Source organism: Microtus pennsylvanicus, chromosome 2 (genome assembly GCF_037038515.1).
Source record: "Microtus pennsylvanicus isolate mMicPen1 chromosome 2, mMicPen1.hap1, whole genome shotgun sequence".
Classification (NCBI taxonomy): domain Eukaryota; kingdom Metazoa; phylum Chordata; class Mammalia; order Rodentia; family Cricetidae; genus Microtus; species Microtus pennsylvanicus.
Window position 1 is genome coordinate 109069944 of NC_134580.1, and position 21718 is coordinate 109091661.

Consider the following 21718-nt stretch of genomic DNA (forward strand, 5'->3'; position numbering starts at 1 on the left):
GCTGAAAACTGATCATCCACAAGGTCCAGTTATACATATCTTGGGTGTATACCCAAAAGACTCTATATCTTACTACAGAGATACTTGTTCATCCAAGTTCAATGCAGCTCTATTCATGATAGCAAGAATTGAAAACAGCCTAGATATCCATCAACTGGAAAATAAATAATGAAGATGTAATAGAATATTATTCAGCTATTAAACATAATTATGTAATTTGTATGTAAATGGTTAGAGCTAGAAACATTCATCCTAAGTGAGGTATGAAAGACAAACGTTGCATGCTTTCTCTTATATGTGAGTGTTAGCTCTTAAGCTTAGATATTCAGAGGTTAGGTATCTTGTGAGGGATCAAGTGGAAGGAGGGGATCTTCCAAAGAAGAACTAGGATATAATGTTATAAAGGGATTAAGGGGAAACTAGAACAGAGAGTTAAGTGGGCGGGGGATAGGATGGCAGATTAAAGGAAGGGATATGGAGAGGAATAACAAATATTAATGGCCTTTTGAAAAGCCATATGGAAATTTACTGCTATAGAAGTTTTCTAAAATGTATATATATATGAAAGAAATTTAGTTACTTTATAATGGAGGAGACAAGGTATCATGTTATATGATACCAAGTAAAACCCCTAGAACCAGATACCAGTGCTACTGGTTACCTTCCACAATCTGGAGGTACACTACTTACTTATGTCACCAAACACGGAGAAGTTGAACAGGTGCTCAACTAGAAGCCTCACCCCTACTGACTACTGTTGATGATGCTAGAAAATACTCTATACATACTGCCAGAGGAATCTTACCTAGCTACAAAACCCCACAACCTAAACAATGACCTACCATCAAGACAGACTGGCACAATATATTATGGGAGTAACCAGCCACTTTGGAAAATAAACCAGACTTAAGGCCCACTCTGAGATGGACCCATATCTGACACTGCTGAATAGTCAAGAACTTGAGACTAAATAGGTCATAGGCTGCTAATATTATTCTGCTAAGTGAGTATAGCAAAAAAAAAAAGATTCCTAATCATGTATTGCTATACCTATAGACCTGTGCATGACTCAACCCTCATCAGGGAAGTTTCTTGTAGTAGATGGTAACTAACATAGATACCCACAACTGGACAATGTGTGGAACACTCAGTCCTAAATGGAATGTCTTTACCAGGCCCCTCCCCCAAAGGTTAAGGATTTATGTGGAAGAGGAGGGAGAAAGATTGTAAGAGCCAAAGGTAGTAGATGACTCCAAGGCAACAACATCTTTAGACTAACAGAGCTGATATACATCTGAACTTACAGAAACCATTACAACACACACAAACTTGCACAAGAGCCAGCCAGCCAGAATGCCAGCATGTAGAAGGGTCCCACCCCATCTATCAATCAATCTATTTGCAATTGACACCTGCTGGGAAAGAGAAAACTAGTGTTCTCCAGTGTACCAACTACACTCAAGGAAGGCCCTATGCTCAGGAGTGGTGGCAAACACAAAGTAGATTCCATGGTTTTTGTGTGCTTTTGCTATTTTTTTTTGTTTTTCTTATCTTTCTGTTTGTCTTAATTTTGGATTTTTGGGGGAGAGAAAGAATATAAAGTTGGGGGATGGGGAGGCATTGGAAGGAGGGAAAGAAGATAATCACAATATATAGTGTGAAAACTTCTAAGCCAGTAAATGAAAAATAAGAAGAGCAAATAATAATATATCCTATTACTCTTAAGCTAATGATCTATCAACTTTATTGTTCTTGGCTTTAGAGAACAAGTTCTGAATTTATTTATGAATTCCACTTTCTGGTTTCCTAATTCATTAAATTAATTATTTTTAAAAAACTTCTTTATTTTTATATTTATCTATTTATTTATTTTGGTTTTTCGAGACAGGGTTTCTCTGTAGCTATGAAGCCTGTCCTGGAACTAGCTTTTGGAACCCCAGGCTGGCCTCGAACTCACAGATATCCGCCTGCCTCTGCCTCCTGAGTGCTGGGATTAAAGCCATGCACCAACACTGCCCAGTAATACTTTTTTATTATTTTATGTGTATGGGCATTTTGTCTGGGTGTAGGCCTGTGTAGTTACTGTGGGAGCTAGAGGAGCATCAGATCCCTTGGGACCAGAACTACAGACCATAGTGAATCACCATGTAGGTCCTCTGGAAGAGTATTCAATGTTCTTAACTGCCAAGCCATCTTTACAAGCCATTAATTCCTATTTTCCTTTAAAATTTCGATTTAGTCAGGTGCTGTAGTACATGCCTTTAATCTAAGCACTTGGGAGCAGAGGCAGATGGATAGATGGATTTCTGTTGAATTCAAGGCCAGCCAGAGGTGGTAGATGACCCCATCTCTTTTTTGAGACACATTCTTAAAAGTAAATAAAATTTATTTATTTTGGTGAACACATGCCACAATATACATGTGGAAGTCAGAGGACAATGTTGTGGAGTCAGTTCTCTCCTTCCACCTTAGTGTGACTCTAGGGATTATTACAGGGCATCCGGCTTGCCTGGCCAGTGCTTTATTTACTGGCTGAAGATTCTTGCTAAACCATCTACTTTCCTTTTCACCAGCTCTCTCTTCCCTAGTATTTCCTTTGATACTTATTTTCATCTGAAAATTTCTAAGCAATGTTCTAACTATATTTCAGGTATTAATAAACAGATTTTCATGACTTTGTTTCTTGATACACTGATTTCAGTTTCATCTTTATCAAAAACTGAAAGAAAGTTTAAACTTACCAAGTTGTTTTTAAAAATTATTATTACAGCCGGGTGGTGATGGTGCACGCCTTTAATCCCAGCACTCGGGAGGCAGAGGCAGGTGGATCTCTGTGAGTTTGAGGCCAGCCTGATCTACAAGAGCTAGTTCCAGGACAGGAACCAAAAAAGCTACGGAGAAACCCTGTCTCAAAAAATCCAAATAAATAAATAAAAAATAAAATAAAAATTATTATTACTACTCAGTTCTAGAGTTTACCTGGTAACTATTGTAAAAATCTAATTTTTAAATTCTTTAATATGCCCAACAATGAAATTAGTTACATTACTGTGGAAAATATGCCTGACCTTCTTCCTGGTTCCCAGACATACAACTTCTAGCACATGAATATCTTTAGTATGCTTACTTTAGTTCTAAGTGCCTTTCTTTCAAGTAACTTGAGTGCTTAAATATATGTTAAATCTCTTAATTTAACTTCAACTCTTTGTCATGAAAAAAAGAAAAGATTGGGGGCTGGAGAGATGGTTCAGTACTCTTTCAGAGGTCCAGAATTCGATTCTCAGAACCCACAATAGAGCTAACTGCCTGAGAAACGTTCACCTTAGTAATGCATGTTCAAAATGTTTATTGCTTCACAATATAAAATTCTAGAGTCATACTTATGGAGGGGGTTTATTATAAGTACTGTTTTACTGTTTTTTTTATTTATTTGTTTGTTTTTTTAATAAGCCTAGGCTTATTCTTTTTTTTTTCTTTTTGGATTTATTTATTATGTATACAACATTCTGCCTCGATGTATGCCCGCACGCCAGAGGAGGACGCCAGATCTCATTACAGATGGTTGTGAGCCACCATGTGGTTGCTGGGAATTGAACTCAGGATCTCTGGAAGAGCCGCCAGTGCTCTTAACCTCTGAGCCATCTCTCCAGCCCTGTTTGTTTGTTTTTGAGACAGGGTTTCTCTGTGTATCCCTGGCTGTCCTGAAACTTATTCTGTAGAACAGGATTGCTCGGAACTCAGATCTGTCTTGTCTCTGTCTCCCAAGTGCTGGGGTTAAAGGGATGTCCCACCAAGCTGGAAGACAGAGGCAGGCAGATCTACAAGAGATAGCTTTCAGGACAGGCTGCAAAGCTATGGGAAAAACCCTGCCCCAAACAAACAAATAAGAGATGTGCCACCACGTCCAGCATGCTTTATTGTTCCATTCTTTTGGTTTTTGTTTTGGTTTTTGTTGTTGTTGTTTTTAGTTTTTGTAATGAAGAAATCCAAACCAGCCTGAATCTTACTTTTTAAAAAAATCTGTTTATGGCTGCTGAAGCATTTTTTGTTTGTGTTTGACAAGGAGGGGAAGGGGCGATGTATCAGTACTGAACATTCTGGGGGGAAGGTTCTCTGGGTTATGAGATGGCCTGAAATTCACTCTGAGACCAGGCTGGCCTCAAACAAATAGATGTTCACCTGTCTTGCCTCCAAGTGCCAGGATTAGAAGCAAGTGTTGTCATACCTGGCTATCTTTTTCAATATACAGGCAAGAAGAAGAGAGACAGATTCTAATTTCTCTGTGTAGTCTCCAAGAAGATCAGTCTTAGATACTTTTTTTTTTAATTTACTGCTCATTAAAAATAACAGTAAACACAATCTACTCTACCTATTCTAAATGGTTAGCACGGAGCATGTGACAGATCTCAGCGGATTCTGTAAACTATGACCATTTACTTATAGATTAAAAGACAATTTTGTGGGACTGGTTCTCTTCTCTGGATTCCTGGGACCAAATACAGGCTAAGGCATGGCAACAAGTGCTCCTACCGGCTGAGTTATCTCACTGGCCCCCTAACAAGATTTTGTTTGTTTTTGCTTATTTCTTTTAAGACAGGATCTCACTGTGTTGTGTAGACCCGGCTAATCTGAAACTCTATGTAGATGGGGTTAGTCTTGACCTCACAGAGCTCCACCATCCTGTGCTTCCAGACTGCTGGCAGGGTGCCACCACTGCCCGGTCAGATTGAGAAGTTGGTTGGCATTACAGTCTAGGGTTGGACACATTTTTGTAAACAAGATAGCTGTAGAACACAGACACGCCCAGTTTAAGCACTGTCTAGAATAGCTTTTGTGCTACAACAACTTTGCTGAGCAGCTGCCAGGACCTAGGCAGGATGTTACAACATTACTATCTAGCCACTTCTTTTCCAAATTTAGATCTCTTTAAGCATCTTAACTTTTCATGCTACAAAAGACAACTTCACTGTTTCACTAAAGCCTATTACAACCAGCCCTCTCTCTGAATAACAAACTGTAAAATTCTTTAGGTGAAACTAGCTGCCTCACCAGGCAAAAGGCCTAGACTTTCCTCAGAATGGAAGAGGAAGCCTCATTCTCCAGGTTTTCTACCTTGAGGAGTTTGGTACAATCTAGAAAGAGGCACTCTGCTCTTTGATTAAAGCAAACTAAGATATACCTTTGGTATTTAATAATTGACATGGCTAGGATAACTTAATTATGTTAAGTGCATTTGGGCTCCTTACTTCTGAAAGCATGTTCTCCAGAGACATAGGATCCGTCCTGCTGTAGACATTCCATAGACTCACACTCACATCCTGCAACTGCAACGAAGGGCAAAACATTGACATAATTAAGCCAAATCACCAGGGCAGCCAATTCTCATCTTATGAGCTTCAAAAATTACTACCTTTGTATAAATGGTGTTATTAGACTAATAACTGAATTATTTATATTATTGGTGACATTATATTATTTATAAATTATTAATTCTTGTTAACCGTATTTACTATTATTAAACCAAGGCTTTATTAACACCAACAGAACAAACCAAAACCTTATTTATTAGATCCTATACAAATTAATAAATGTTTTCTCATTCAAAGAAATTATTTTCAAAATCTTCAGTTTATATTCAATGATGGTACATACAAACTTATACATATATATACACATTGTTTTTTCTTTGTAATTTTAATTAAAGTAATACATGCTTGTGAGTTAAAAAAAATCAAACAGTACAAAAGGCTTATAATAAAACATTTGACTCCTACTTTAACCTTTTGGAAAGCCCATTAATCTCAATCAGAAACAAGTACTTAGAGTTTTTGTCTTTTTTGTTATTTATGTTTATACTTTGACATATATTCTTTTCACTATTTATCAATTTAGAAGTTAAGTATTAACTTCTGCAAAGATGCAGGTCTTCTCTATCATCTCACCCCACACTTTTTCTCTATACACACACACTCTAATATCACTGTTCTGGCTATATCACTAGCTGTTTATAGCACCATACGAATATCATCATACATATTACCATAATATTAGGTAAAGTACACTTCTACCCTCATCGCCTCATCAGGTATACTAACTTCGCCGATTTTTTTTCACTAGCATAATCTTTGTTTGCTTTTTTGTTGTTGTTGTTTGAAATAGGGTTTCTCTGTAGCTTTGGAGTCTGTCCTGGAACTTACTCTGTAGACCAGGCTGGTCTTAAACGCACAGAGATCCGCCTGCTTCTGTCTCCTGAGTACTGGGATTAAAGGCATGTGCCACCACCGCCTAGCTGTTAGGTGTTTTTTTGTTTGTTTTTTGTTTTTGAGACAGAGTCTCACTCCACGAGTTCTGGCTGGCCTAGAGCTTGCGTTGTAGCCCGGCTGGTATGACCTCATAGGTCTACCTGTCTCTACCATCTGAGTGCTGGGATTAGCAACTCAACCCTAAACTCCTTACTCCAGGATCACCCCCACCTCCACAGTCTACTACTGTCATCTCCTTGCCCAGGCAGATGCTCCTGGGCAGTACAACATCTCTAGACTCTAGGAAGCCTGTTCCTCTTGCACTTCTCCTCTCAAGGCCAAATGCTTTGCGCAGGCTAGACAAGCATTCTCCTGACTTAATTATAACTTCAGCCTTAGATTCTTTTTCTTAAGTATTATTCAACTTTCAATTGAAGATCTTACGTTTGTTCGTATAAATTTTTATTTAGTATTTGCTGATAATATCCTTTCTTTAGGGAACTTGTCACTGTAAATTTAACATTGCCAGGTCACAGTTTCAGCATCTTAACAGTAATAAGGAAGCTAGAGCCAAGGAAGAACTTTTTTCCTGTTGCTTCAAGGAAGGAAAAGCTCTCTACAACCATGATTTAATTCTTGTTAACCATGCAGACAGAAAAGGTTATAGATACATAGTAAAGACAGAGCCAGACTGAAAAAGCCTCTAAACGTGTCACAGTATACTTGAAAATATATGTGGGTATGTTGGAGAAAGGAGAAAGAATATACACAGTTTTAGATCTGAAATAGTTTCAAAATAATGTCCTTAAAAGTAGAGTAATAAGAAAATAATAAGCTATGTAAAGATGGAATATACACAGAGTCTGGATACTGTATGTTATTGTGTTGTCTTTGAATTTTTTGGTTAGTAAGAGAGACACTGAATTATAAAATCAATTAATTAAACCAATCTATATATTTTATAAATATCTTGATTTCAAAATTTAAGTCAAAAGGTAAGTTACTTTGGGGGCGAGGTTGTTTTTATTTCCATAGGAAATGAGAGACTATGGATTCATTCTGGGTTAAAGAAAATCAGGTCTGATGGAGAAAGACCCCCTGAAATCCTAACTACAGACATAAAAAGACAAACCTAAAGGAACTATAAGACATGTGATGTATATTTCACCTGGTCAAACACATAACAAAAAATCATCTTTGGCTGACTTGTGTACAATACACAGTTTATACTTATATTAATAGATAAGTATGTTACCTTCAAAAGTTTATATATTTTCAGAGGAAAGGGACCAGACACCAATAAAAACTGATGGCCCAGTTAGTCCAGCATCCAGAACTGCTTTTTAGGCTGCTCACTGAGATGATCCAGACTCACAGAAGTCTACAGTCAAGACTTAACGATTATCCCAAATTTTCTCAGAGTCCAAAGATTACCAGCGCCCCCAAACAATAGGAAGTAGTCTAAAGAACTACATTCACATTTTCAAAAAAATGGACTATGAATGTCTGTCTTTGTTTAGAGGGAGGTTGGTTACAAATTATTATTGGTTATGGTAAAAAATAAAACCCAAAGGAGTTAGATTCAGAGATCTCTTTCTAAAAGAAGAAAGGGGAATATGATATAGAAACGATAAAAGGGTGGATTATCAAGTCTACTTTTTTAAAAAAAATATTTATTTATTATGTATACAACATTTTGCCTCCATGTATGCTGACACACCCAAAGAGGGAGCTAGATCTCATTACAGATGGTTGTGACCCACCATGTGGTTGCTGGGAATTAAACTCACTACCTGTGGAAGAACAGCCAGTCCTCTTAACCACTGAGCCATCTCTCCAGCCCCTCAAATCTACTTTTAAACTAAAAAAAGCAACTCCTAGTCTTAAATATTTTACATTGATAAGAATTTTGGCTTACTGATACAAATTTAAAGTAATTGTGTTATATTGTATGTATATTTATATTCTTGTTTAAAGTATTGTTTTTATGCAGCTAATTTAAAAATGCAATGCATAATTAAGAAATACAGATTAATAGTCACCTATAATAGTGAAACTTATAGTCAGGTATGTTTTCAAGGTCATACAAAGACATATTTAGATAGATGAGTCTTCAAACACTTCAAAGATGTACAGAATATGGTATTTTATATGATTAATAACTTAAGGCTTTTCATGACACTGAGACACATCTGCTCTTGGAAGCACCAATCTACTTCAGAGAAGAAGATAGACATTAAAAAAACTCCATAAGGAGTTTGTGTTCTTTATGGTAAAAGCAAGTCATGTGAGCCAAGAACCTACCCTTGCCTCAACTGCTGACAGCCACTGTCCAAACTAAACCAGCAGGACACAAAAAAGGCAACTGCCAAACTTTGCCAAGACAAGGTAGGACAGTTCTTCAGAGTTCCATGTTTTACAGGAAAGTCTGTTAGATAGGCTAGGTCTGTAGGCCAGAGTTGGATGCCCTAACATTACAGAGAAACTCGGGGTGACTGTCCAGGCAGCAAGGTGTCCCTGTCTTTAGGTAACATTTCACTGTTCTGGGGTCTTCGACAAAGAAGACTAGAGGTTCGTAGTTATAATTTTTCTTAGATATATGGTAAAAGATAAATTAGATATGAAACTTTAGACTCATCAAGATAGGATAGATAGTTGAGTATTTTCTCTAATTTGTCAAATACAAATGAACTGGATTTTGTAACTGTAATTCTTAATGACTGTTTTTGTTGTATATAATCTTACTATCATAAAGTTAAAACCTTCTTACGCAGGGCAGTGGTGGTGCATGCCTTTAATCCCAGCACTTGGGAGGCAGAGGCAGGCGGATCTCTGTGAGTTCAAGGCTAGACTGGTCTATAAGAGCTGGTTCCAGGACAGGCTCCAAAGCCACAGAGAACCCCCCCCCCCCAAAAAAAAAAAGTTAAACCTTCTTTTTTAAGTAGACAAAAGAGGAAATGCTGTGGAATAATCATTCTATACACTGTGAATATGTTTTACTGTCACTGGTTAGTAAAAAGCTGACAGGCAGGCAGCTGGGCAGGAAGTTAGGTGGGAAAGCCAAACTGAGAGTGATGAAAAGAAGGAGGGCAAAGACAGGGGTCGCCCGTCAGACACGGAGGGAACAGGAGATGAACGTGCCATGCTAATAAAGGTACTGTCATGTGGTAGAGCATAAATAAGAAATATGTACCATCTTATATAAGAGCTAGTTAGTAATAAGCCTGCCCGAGTTATCAGCTGAGCATTTACAATTAATATCCGCCTCTGTATGGTAATTTGGAAGTGGCTCCTGGGACACCCCACCTACAAGATTTGTAGTCTTATATGATATTTGCTATTTCCTTCACATAGCCCATCCCACCCTTAAAGGCAAGACCCCAGAATAAAGATCTGTATTAACCCTTCAAAGGTTTCAGAGGGAAGGAGGATTTTCCCTTGTGAATATGACTTCACAGTATGAAACATCTAAGGCAAGAGCCATAAAGCCTGTCTCACTTGAACTGTATCAATGGTGTGCCACTTTTTAATGTCACTCCAGGCACAGCACAGGTTAGGAGCACAGGCTCTAAAGCCAGATCATCTGGGCCTGGACTGAGCCCTGTCACTCACTACTCACTAGCTCTGTATCTTTGGGAAAATTCATTTAATCCCTCTGTTAGAGAGACATAAAACAGTACCTACCACAGAGAGTCACTGTTCAAATTAAATCACTTTATATATATCATTAATCTCAGCCCTCGTGAGGCAAGGGCAGGCAAACAGATCTCTTGAGTTCAAGGCTAGCCTGGTTTACAAAGTTAGTTCCAGGACAGTCAGGGCTACACATAGAGAAACCCTGTCTTGAACCCTTCCCCCACAAAAAAACCCCAGAAAAGATAAAACAAAAATAACCATTATTGTAAAATGGTTTCCTTTCTTTCTACTGTGGCCTGATTCCCTCCAAGTTCCTTTTAAATTTGTGGACATTTCAAGGGCAACTCCCAAAGCCTTACTTGCACACTGTAACTATAAAGTTCACAAACAGCCTTAGAGAGCGTGGTGTCCTGCTAGGCAAGTCTCCCCGCACTTCCTCAGGATGTTAGACCTTTGACTTGCTTCTACATGTACTATTTCAACAAGATGTCCCCATTTCTAGCATGACAATGCTTCCCCTCCCTGGTTTTCTGTTGGGTGATGTCACATCAGTTGGGGTCTCCTGGAGTCAAACAGATGCTTTCTGTCACCAGGCCATCCCCACTAACCTGTACTATGAATGAGTGTCATTTTCTAGACTCACTCTCTCCCATTAATCTATCTCAACAGATATTTATTGGTCATCTCCAATATGCAAAAAATACAGAAATAAAAACACTGTGCTGGTGTGGAAAGTCCTTCTGTATATGTGTTGCTTTTCTTGGTTAATGAAAGAAGATCCTTCAGCCTATAGCAGAGTAGAACATAGCCAGGCTGGAAGAGATATATACAGAGAGAGTAGGCAGAGTTAGAGAGACATCATGTAGCTGCCAAAGGAGACAGATATGTTCTGGAACCTTGCCGGTAAACCACGAGCTTTGTGGTAAAATATAAAATAACAGAAATGGGTTAATTTAAGATGTAAGAGCTAGCTAGAAAAATGCTTAAGCTATTGGTTTAATATACTTAATTATAGTATTGCAAATAATATAGTTTCTATGTGAACACTGTGCCAGGCATGGTGATACTCTAATCCTAGGATCTGGAAGGCAGAGACAGGCAGATCTCTTATTGGTTCCAGCCAAGACTACATAGTAAGATCTTCTTATTTTAAAACTTCATGTTCACTTTGTGACAATAACCAAACGTACTAGTTTTCATACATACCTCATATTTCATGGTAAAAAACCCATCTCCTCCAATGCCTTCAAGTGCAAAGGCCTGTACAATTGGCCACTTCTCTACCACAAACATATCAAATATCTGCAAGTGACCTAGAAGAATCACATACACCAACACATATCAAATACCATCTTGGACATAACAGTTCAAACCCAATCTCATGTGTTAGGCAAGCATCGCCCCCTTCTAGCAAATAAGTATGAACAGATAAGAGAGTTAGACACTGAAATTAGAACTATAATGCAAAATTCAAGAAAATTAAAATCACAAGCAAATAATATAAATTCAGACTTCTCTATAACACATGTTCCCATTTTAGTTTTCTATAAAAAAAAAAGTAAGCTGAGCAGCAGTGTTGAACACCTTTAATTCCAGCACTCAGCAGGCAGACAGATCTCTAGAGTTTGAGGACAGCCTAGGCAAAGAGTGGCTACAGTAAGACCCTGTATCAAAACAAAACAAAACAAAATGGGTGTCCTTGATGTAATAACAATTTCAATATTCAGTGTTTTTTTTCTTTCCATAATATTACCACTAGTAAACTTGTTGATTTTTCCCCTGTATTCCATGTCGTATAAGCATTTTTGTTTGCTTGTTTTTTTGTTTGAGACAGGGTCTCTATGTAGCCTTGGCCAGCCTGGAACCCACTATGTAGACCATACTGGCCTCACACTTTTAGACAGTCACCGACTTCTGCCTCTCAAGTGCTGGGATTAAAGGTACATGCTACCACACCTGGCAAAAAGATTTATTTTAACTCATGTGTATATATGTATGGGTATCCATCGAGCCAGATCCCCTGGAACTGGAGTTACAAGCAGTTGTGAGCTACCTGATATGTATGGCTGTCAACAACCAAACTCAGGTCCTCTGAAAGACCAGTACATGCTCTTGGCCATCTTTCTCACTTCATAAGCATACTTTTTAAATAGCTATTCAAACTACAATTTCCTATTATGAAGATGCCTCATATCTATACTCTAAGTAATAAATGATACAGACTAGATGTTAATTATGCTAAATCCCTTATCAGTTCTCCTTGACTACAGGTAGCCTTGGTATGTTATTGTGGTAATTTCACAGTTATGAACAGAAGCTTATATAGGAGTGTCCCTAAATTTCATTCTGGCTGATTCTTTGCCTTAGTGAAAATGGGTCAAATGGTTTTCTAGCCAAATATCTACCATGAAAGAGATAGGGGTATTCAGCCTGCACATCATCCAAGCAAATTTCTTAAATGCTTATGTCAGATACTCACCTTGGGAGCTGTAAGGAATACCAATTCTACTGCAGTCTCGAACCATGTCCACAAAACTGGAAATTTTAAATTCTTCTGCTGCTTCCTCATCTTCATACTAAAAAGAGAAATTAAAAGGAAGATGAGCTTTGATAAGATACATCAGCCAAAGTTTCACATTATCACTGTACAGCCTCAGGATTTGTCTTAAATGGCAACTAGGGAAGGCTGGGCTCTAAAGTCAACCTATCCTGTTTGTTGTCAACTAGGGAAGGCTGGGCTCTAAGTCAACCTATCCTGTTTGTTGTCAACTAGGGAAGGCTGGGCTCTAAAGTCAACCTATCCTGTTTGTTGTCAACTAGGGAAGGCTGGGCTCTAAAGTCAACCTATCCTGTTTGTTGTCAAAGGCAGTCTCCATTTCTTCATCTCATAAACAAAACTCAACCCTAAATGGATTGACTGAGATGTAAATGGAAGACATAAGACCTGTTCCTCCAAGTTCCCCCAACAATCACATGGAAATAAAAGGTCTTAATTAATGCTGGGTAGAAACTGCCATGACATTACAGGCAGAAAATTCCCAGTTTTCTTTCTAGAAAGAACCCAAAGGGTTTTGTTTTCTATTTGAAATAGACACTAAGAACCTAGACATAAATGTCCCAAAGTTTAAGAAATTCTAAGCTTTGTTAGGCATGTCCAGTCTTTTGACACTGTAACTCTACTTTGTCATCTATAGTTTAGACTCACTCAAAAATTGCATTATCAAATTATATTAAAAAATAATAATCTTCTTGGCTGGTGGGACATGCCTTTAATCCCAGCACCTAGGAGACAGAGGTAAGTAGACCTCTGAGTTTCAGGCCGTCAGGGTTACACAGTGAGACCCTGTCTCAAACAAAACAAATAAATAAAAATAAAGATCCTATAACTATTTAAATAAGCCTACAACTTTGGGTTGAGTGACATTTGCAGCTATTCTTGCCTGCTCTGGCCCTGAATGTGGAGGTTGGAAAAGCCTGCAGGGGCAGTCCCTGAGCATGGGACAGAATAGGTGAGGAAGGCAGCTCAGGATGGTGGGCTCAGAAGCCCAGTGTAAAAGCTCTTTTGTCTCTACCAGGTAAACAACTAAAAAGCTTTTTTCTTGAATATTCATTTTTGTGTGACCATATTCTGACGCTGGATCTGTGATGTTTGCTAAGGGGCTTCTGGTCCAAGTTGACACTTTGCTGAATGAAGTACTTAGCCTGTCTTCCCTCCTCACCTCATTTCCGGTCATGCAGTGGAAATGCAGGTTTCTCCAATGTGCTACATAAGGCAAAAGGTATCCATAGTTGATAGGATTACAGTACAAATGGACACTATCTGATTTAATCAATATAATCACATCTGTAAGAAAAAAGCAAAACACAAAATTGTCAAAGGCTTTCCCTTCAGACAGTTTCTGCCCAGAAAATAGTAACTTCCACTAATGCCTAATGAATTGTAGTTCAGTAATTCAAGGTTGCATGGCCAGGCCCTGGGTTCATTTCTATTATAACAAACAAACAAATAAATCTCAAAACCAAAACATACAGCTATTTCAGAAACAATGTAACAAAAGTCTAAATGTATAATTATTTAACCAAGCAGGGTCAAGTGTGGACAGTAAGGATTTTCTAGTGTTGCTACAATGCTCTTCCTATGACGGCCTCCTAGATATGACAGTGTATGCCCAGAATAAGTCAAAAGAGCAGGCTTCATTAGCTGAAGCAGTGTACCGCAAAGTTCAACAAACTCAGAGATGCGGTACTATGTTTCTTCTTTATTTACCAATTAACTGATGACAGCGGCTGCATACTGAAGGTTGAGCTAGAGCTACACAGGTCCTAGGCTGGCACACATCACTCTAAATTGCCTCAGCTGGCTTTCCACTCGGTACTTGGCACAGGGAGGCCTTGAACAATGCTCCTGTCTCAGCCTCCCAAGCAGCTGTGATTTCAGAACTGTGCCACCAGGCCTGTTCTTTTTCAGGCTACACAGACCTGGCTGATCTGGAATTCACTGTGTAGACCAGGTTGGCCTTGAATTTACAGCGTTCCTCGCCTCTGTCTTCAAAGTGTTGGGATTTCAGATGTGCATCACCACACCTGGCTTTACAAAATACTTCGACGCCGGGCGGTGGTGGCGCACACCTTTAATCCCAGCACTCGGGAGGCAGAGGCAGGCGGATCTCTGAGTTCGAGACCAGCCTGGTCTACAGAGCTAGTTCCAGGACAGGCTCCAAAGCCACAGAGAAACCCTGTCTCGTCTCGAAAAACCAAAAAAAAAAAAAACCAAAAAACAAAAACAAAATACTTCGACGAGGAGATAAGTATCAAACAGAAATTACAGGGCTACTGAGTCAAGAAACAGCACCAACAGCAGGGACTACACACTAAAACCAGTGTCTAAAATTCCTGGCCAAAGGTTCATTTGGCTCCAGGCAACTAACTGTGAGTCTGGACACTGCCTGTCAGTCTTAGAAAAGGTTACTGTGTGCAGCAGTGAACTCTGCACACAGGAAAGGCTGGAAGGAAGGAAATGCAGGCAAGTGAAAGAGCTTCTGGAAACATACCAACAGACAGCAGATTTAGAACAGTCATCAACATTGGTAGATCAAGTAAATAAGGAAATCCCAAGGGTACAAAGAAACCCAGGCAAAGTCAAGATCCCTGAGAGGGTAATGGGATAGGGCAGAATTACTAAAGTAGTCTAGGCATAATTCCAAAAGAAAAGCGGGCTTCATTCCATGGCTCCTGTGACGGCGGTGCCACTAGACCTCTTTCTAACAAGACTAAGCTAGGACTTGCTGGAAGAAAAGTGCAAAGGAAGAAACAACCCTCTCTTATGTCTCAGTACTGGGTTTCCTCACATCCCACCACCCCCAGAGCCCTGTAGACTACCTGCTAAGGGAGAAATTTTGTGATACCAGAAAACATGAGGCACCCATCATACACCACACATGATCCACTATACACCACACATACTATACACTGAAGTGTAACCCTAAAGACTTAGGATCCAAAAACAAACAAAAAAGACCCCACAAATGTAACAATTGCTAACAAATTTCGTACTCTCAATAGATTGATATTTAACAGAGTTAAACAAATAAAGAAGAAAATATGGTCAGGTGTAGTGACTTTAATCATTTAATCCAAGCAATGGGGGTGAGGGCAGAGGTATGAGAATCTCTGTGAGTTCAAGGCCAGCATGGTCTTTATATGCAGTGACTTGTTCTAGGATGGCCAGATTCTACCTCAAAAGAAGAAAGAGGAGGAGGAGGAGGAGGAGAAAGAGGAGGAGGAGGAAGAGGAAGAGGAAGAGGAGGAGGAGGAGGAGGAAGAGGAGGAAGAGGAATGAAGCAGGGAAGCTGGACATCATGGCACATGCTTATGATTCAAGTTCAAGGATGACACCCTGATTTAAATAGAGACACTGGTGTGAAAAAAAATCCCCCCAAAAGGACAGCAGCAGGAGAATGAGAAGAAGCAGGAGGACAAGGAAGAGGAGAAAAGGACAAGGGATAGTAGGGCTGGCCAGTGTGGTAGAACAAGCTTTTAATCACAGAATTCTGTGAGTTTGAGGCCAGCCTAGTCTACACAGTCTGTTCCAGGATGGCCAGAGCTACATAAAGAGAACCTGTTGTCGTCGTCGTCGTCATCATCATCATCATCATCATCGTAGTAATAGTAGTAAAATTGTGTTTAATACTTTTGAAAATGTCTGAAAAATAAGTATCTCACATTGGCCTTTTTATGCTCATAAAGTTAAAGGTAGAAGCATGCTAGTTGTGGTGGCCTGTGCCTTTAGTCCTAGCACTTAGGAAACAGAGGCAGGAGGATCTCTGTGAATTCGAGTTCTTTGAGTTTGATGCCAGTGTGGTCTACATAACAAGTTCCAGGACAGCAGGACTACATCGTGAAGCTCTGCTTCAAAAATTAAAAGAGGAAGAGGAAGAAGAGGAGGAGGAGGAGGAAGAAGAGGGATAGGAGAAGGAGGGGAGAAGAGAAAGGAGGGGGAAGAAGGAGAAACAACAACAGCAGCAGCAGCAACAACAATCTGGTGATTTTAGCTTTCAAACTATGTGGATATAAAAATGACTTTATTAATTTGGAGAAAAACGCTTATTTGCTAAGTATCCACTGTGACAAATGACAGGATAAAGCCAAAAAACAAGAAAAAGAAAAAACACATCTTTAGGAATTAAGCATTTTCCTTAATTTTAGTACTGATATGTCCCTTGTAACTATGGTTGCAGTGAAATGTGTATCAAGTACAAGCTTCCAAAATAAATTCTGACCAGAACACTACATTTAAGGGAAGATATTTTATATTTGAGGTGTTTACTTTATCTTATTTGTATGGGTGTTTTGCTTACATGTATGTCTGTGTCTCACTTGTATTCCTGGTACATGCAAAGAGGCCAGTCGAGGGCCTCTGATCCCCTGGGACTGGAGCTGTAGACAGCTGAGTCATCATATGGGTACAGGGAATTGGATCCAGGTCCTCTGGAAGAACAGTCAATGTTCCTAACCACTGAGTCCTGTCTCCAGCCCCCTGAAAGAAAATTTATTTTATTCAAGCCCTGCCTGTCTTGGAACTCACTCTGTAGGCCAGGCCAGTCTTAGACTCACTGAGATCCACCTGCCTCTGTTTCCCAAATGCTGGGATGAAAGGCTTGAGACACCTGGCCTGGCCCAGTAATTTTAAATCAAAATCTGAAACAAACAAGCAAACAAATGAATTAAAAAACAATTGTAATGTCAGAAGCTACATCCATAAAAGTCTCACCAATATGACCATCCAAACATGAGTTGAGCAAGGACGTTACCAATGGACATGTCTAAGTGGACAGGGAAAAGCCCTTGAAGCCTCAACTCTACACAAAAAAAACTACAGGCAACTGAGAAACACTGGGAGAAGGAGAGGTGGCCTTCCAGGGAAGAGCACACCAACTAGTTGTCCAGAGACAAATGGTCAGCCCTAAAAACGTACGTACAAGTGACATTATATGAGCTGAGAAGATTATATATAGGAATATATATGTATATGTACTCAATAATAATTTAAAAAGAGGTCATGAATTTGAAGGGAAGGGGAAGAACATGAGGTTTTAGAGCAGTGGTTCTCAACCCTCCTAATGCTAGGACTCTTTAATACAGTTGTTCCTCGTGTTGTGGTAAACCCCAACCATAAAATTATTTTCATTGGCCATTTCATAACCGTAATTTTGCTACTGTTATGAATCATAATGTAAATGTTTTTTGAAGATAGAGGGTTGCCAAAAAGGGTCACACAGGTTGAGAACCACTTGTTTAGAGGAAAGAAAGGGAAGGAAAAATGTTATAATTTTATTTTAATATCAAAAATTAAAAAGAAAAAGAACGGATGAAGATAACAGTGGTGGCTCATGTGTGTAAACCTAGCACCCAGGAGACTGGAAGCACTGTGGATCTAAAGCCAGTCTGAGTACAGAGAGAGCGCCTACCTCAGACGGAAAGATGAAAGAAGGAAGGAAAAGGAAGAAAGGATATTAACAAAAAGAGTAATTTCAGTCTGCTTTTTCTGTATTTGTAACAAGGACAGCTTTGACTAAACTATGAACCGACAGTACTGGGGACTTTAGCATGACAGAATTTTCCATTAGTCTGTGACTCAGAACTAGTGACAGTTTAAGTCAGATAACTCTTCATCATGGAATTGAGGCTTTTTGTGCACTTTGAGATGTTAGCAGCAGCCCTGGCATCCACTAGATGCCAGTAGTACCATGGTCCAAACCATGGCCATCAAAAATGTCTTCAGACATTGCTAAATGTCCCCCAAGGGACAAAACTGCCCCCCAGCTGAGAACCACTATACTCAAGTGAGATCATCTGACATCAAATGTTTGCTTTCATGCCCTTCCCAGCTGCCCTGCAAAAGCGTCTTGTCTCTTGTCCAGTTTCACTTGTTTGTTGTAGGTCTTCTGACTCATCTCGCAGACAATTTATAATGCTAAATATATGATATCAGGGATAGCTCCTGGGCAACAGCCCACAGCAGCATCAACACACGCAGTGTCTCCAAGCCAGAGAAGGCAGACTGCAGGCAGAAAGCCTGCATTGTATAAAGTCACACGAAAAACAATTCCCAAGGACAGCAGGACAATAGGCCCTTGTTCCTCAGCTAACCATCCACATGAAGTGTTCTTCCTCACAAGAGCAGCTTACAAGAACAAATCATCCTTGCCTCAAAGCTCAAAGTGCTTTCAGTGGGCAACAGCACACAATCTAAATCTTCGGTGAAAAGCAGCAGCAGGCAATACTAAGAAAAGCTAGTGCACTGCCAACAGAGAATGCCAAACCCTGATGTCAGCTTTTGGTCTCAAAGATGATTTACCCAATAAATGTATTCTGGAACCTGCTTGTTGACAGTCTGTTATGCAATGTGTGACCAACAGAATATATTACTTAATAGGTCAATTAGGAAATGCAACTTTTCACTATTAAAGAGACAAAATCTTATCAGTTGTTAATACTAGCTACTTGGGAGGCTGAGGTCAGAGGATTGCCAATTTCAAGACTAATTAGGACATCACACATCATTCAGCCAATAAAGCAAAATAAGGCAAGAATTTACCAGAGCATTGAACTACTTGAAATTCGACCACATTTTCCCATTAAAAAATCATGCACGGGGTGCTGAGTGTATGTCTTTAATTCCAGCACTAGGGAGGCAGAGGCGGTAGGTGTCAGTTCAAAGTCAGCCTTGTCTACACAGCGAGCTTCAAGCCATTTAGAGCTACACAAGACTCTGCCACAAACAACAAACAAACAAACAAACCCACAAAAACAGAAACAGAAACAAAAAACCCCACAGAAACAAAAGCCCATGAATTGGAGCTGGAGAGATGGCTCAGCAGTTAAAGTACTTGCTACTCTTCCAGAGGACTGGGTTTCAATCTTAACACCTGAATGTTGGCTCACAACCACCTGTAACTCCAGTTCCAGATCCAATGTCCTCTTCTGGCCCAAGGACACCAAGCACACACAAGGTGCACTTTCAAACATGCAAATAAAACACTCACACAATAAATTAAAATTAAAACTTTTTTAAAAAAATCATGAATTAAGGATCCAAAGAAATAAACCACTCTCTCCTACCATTTGCCACTATAATACAGACTTACCATCCAGAATTTCTTCAGAAAATCCTGTTTTCTCAAAATCAGTGGTATTCTGACTGTATAATCCGAGCAGAAGGTAATTGGCCAGCTCCCTGCAGCCTTCGTTGTACCTGCTGTCAATTCCTGCAAGGCAAGGAAGGCTGTGACTAGCAGTCTTATACCATGGAACACAATAAATGCCAGTGATAAAGCCCTCCTGGCTTCAGGCAGTTCAAACCGGTTTTTTTTTTAAGTATTTATTTATTATGTATACAATATTCTGTGTGTATGCCTGCAGGCCAGAAGAGGGCGCCAGACCTCTTTACAGATGGTTGTGAGCCACCATGTGGTTGCTGGGAATTGAACTCAGGACCTTTGGAAGAGCAGGCAATGCTCTTAACCACTGAGCCATCTCTCCAGCCCCAGTTCAAACCAGTTTTGAGCTAAAACTAAATAAACAACCCCTTGTTAAAGAAACAGGCTGAACCATAAGACACCTTTCTTGGATCTCAAGATCTACATAGATGGGAGAATTAAGAAACAAATATTACTAAGACTGTTGATTTCTGAAAAGCATCTTTTTCTTTTGGTTTTTAGTTTACATATATAGGTGTTTGGCCCACATGTATGTGTGTGTACCATGTATGCCTGGTGCCCAATGAGGCAAGAAGAGCACCCTCCAGGATACATAAGGTCCCCTAGAATTGGAATTACAGATGGTTGTGAGTCACTATGTGGGTGCTGGGAATCGAACCTGGGTCCTTTGGAAGAACATCAAGTGCTCTTAACTACTAAGACATCTCCAGCCCCATAAAAAGCAATTCTTAAGGGCAGAAAGAACCAGCAAATATGGTCTTCTATTGACTTACTAAAGATTTTGGAATACTTTCAGTTAGCCCAAGAACAGATCTCAAAGAGATCTTTATGAAAAATGTGTGAATGGTGGTTTGAAAAAGATGAAGACACGAGGGTGGAACAAAAAACCCTAATCCTTCACAAGCATCAGAAGGGATGCACTCTGAGTGTGGTGTGGTGATATATGCTCCTGCAGATGGCCCTCACTAAGGTTATCTAGAAAGGTGTGACCAGATACAAAAGAAATTAAATGACACTGTCTTTACCACTGCCTCCCAATGTCTGAGGCATCCCGGGCCTACAGCCATGCGCAGGATGGCAGGGTTAGGGTCAGTAGCTGTTGTCTATATGATTTTAGAAAGAATGGGTTGCAGCAGGAGCTCCTTATCTCACTGACATCTCTTTTAATATTCACCCACAATAGAACAGGAGATTTCACAGGGAAGAGAACTGGGAAGACACTAACCTACAATGTACCTTCCATGATAGCATTATTATTATCATCATCATCTTCCTGAGTTAAAGAATGCAAACCACTGCCACTGTGAGTCCCACTTCATGAAAACACTGACCTAGGATGCAGAGAATCCCATCAGGCTGAGACTTGCTGCTCTGTGTCAGGATGTTCTGAACCTGGCGGAGACGGCTGCAGCTGTAACAGAACAACAGTTTCTTGAGTGTAGCATTGCATGAAAATCCCTAAAAGGCACACGCAGGAGGGATGGCTTTGTTAGGTCCGGACGCTGATACTTAGAACCATAGCCTTCTCCTCCATTTTCTGGACCAGATGATTATGTATAAGTGGTCTAAAGACTATCTGGACTACTGATTATAAACCAGTCTGTCAGTGGCTCTTTGGTTCAGTGAAGGATGACACCAAGGCCCTATTCATAATCAATCAGGAGATGATTCAAGAATTCCCAATGCCTTTTTACTTTTGTTGGATCTGAAAGACAAGTTTCCATGCTGATTTAGGTTAATTTTGGTCTTTACCAGCCTGTATCAAAAGTAGCAAACAAAAATTGACATAAATGGCTCAACAAACTCAGCTCCAATTCATCCATTTGACCACCCTCATAGAATCTCGGCACAGGAGAAACACTTGATTTCTAGAGAGCTATTACTCCTTTGGCAGAAGGGACATTTCTTGCACCCAGACAAAGTGTAAGGAAACATGTATTCCTAAACAATGAAATCTCTATGGACTCTTCTGCCTTTCTATCTCCCTCTATTCCTTCTCAGTAACCCTAAAGATGAGTACCTAATGTCATGGTCAAGCCTGATCCTTCACCACCTCCAGGTCTTTGCCCACACCCCACCACAAACATTTTTAAGTGTTCAGTATCATTAACCATTAGGAAT

General features: G+C 39.7%; 1 protein-coding gene across 7 annotated transcripts in view; it reads right to left on the bottom strand.

Moving 5' to 3' along the window:
• Positions 1-21718, bottom strand: part of Dnaaf9 (dynein axonemal assembly factor 9) — a 133866-nt gene that overhangs the window by 97237 nt on the left and 14911 nt on the right. For 6 of the 7 annotated variants that reach the window (XM_075962196.1, XM_075962194.1, XM_075962198.1 and 3 more), the window contains exons 2-7: positions 20929-21008; positions 19526-19645; positions 13598-13722; positions 12358-12454; positions 11085-11191; positions 5247-5324 (exon numbers count right to left, since the gene is read on the bottom strand). In XM_075962196.1, coding sequence (XP_075818311.1) covers positions 5247-5324; positions 11085-11191; positions 12358-12454; positions 13598-13722; positions 19526-19645; positions 20929-21008 — 607 coding nt within the window. The remainder of the gene's footprint in view (positions 1-5246; positions 5325-11084; positions 11192-12357; positions 12455-13597; positions 13723-19525; positions 19646-20928; positions 21009-21718) is intronic. The other variant, XM_075962199.1, reaches the window with a different exon arrangement.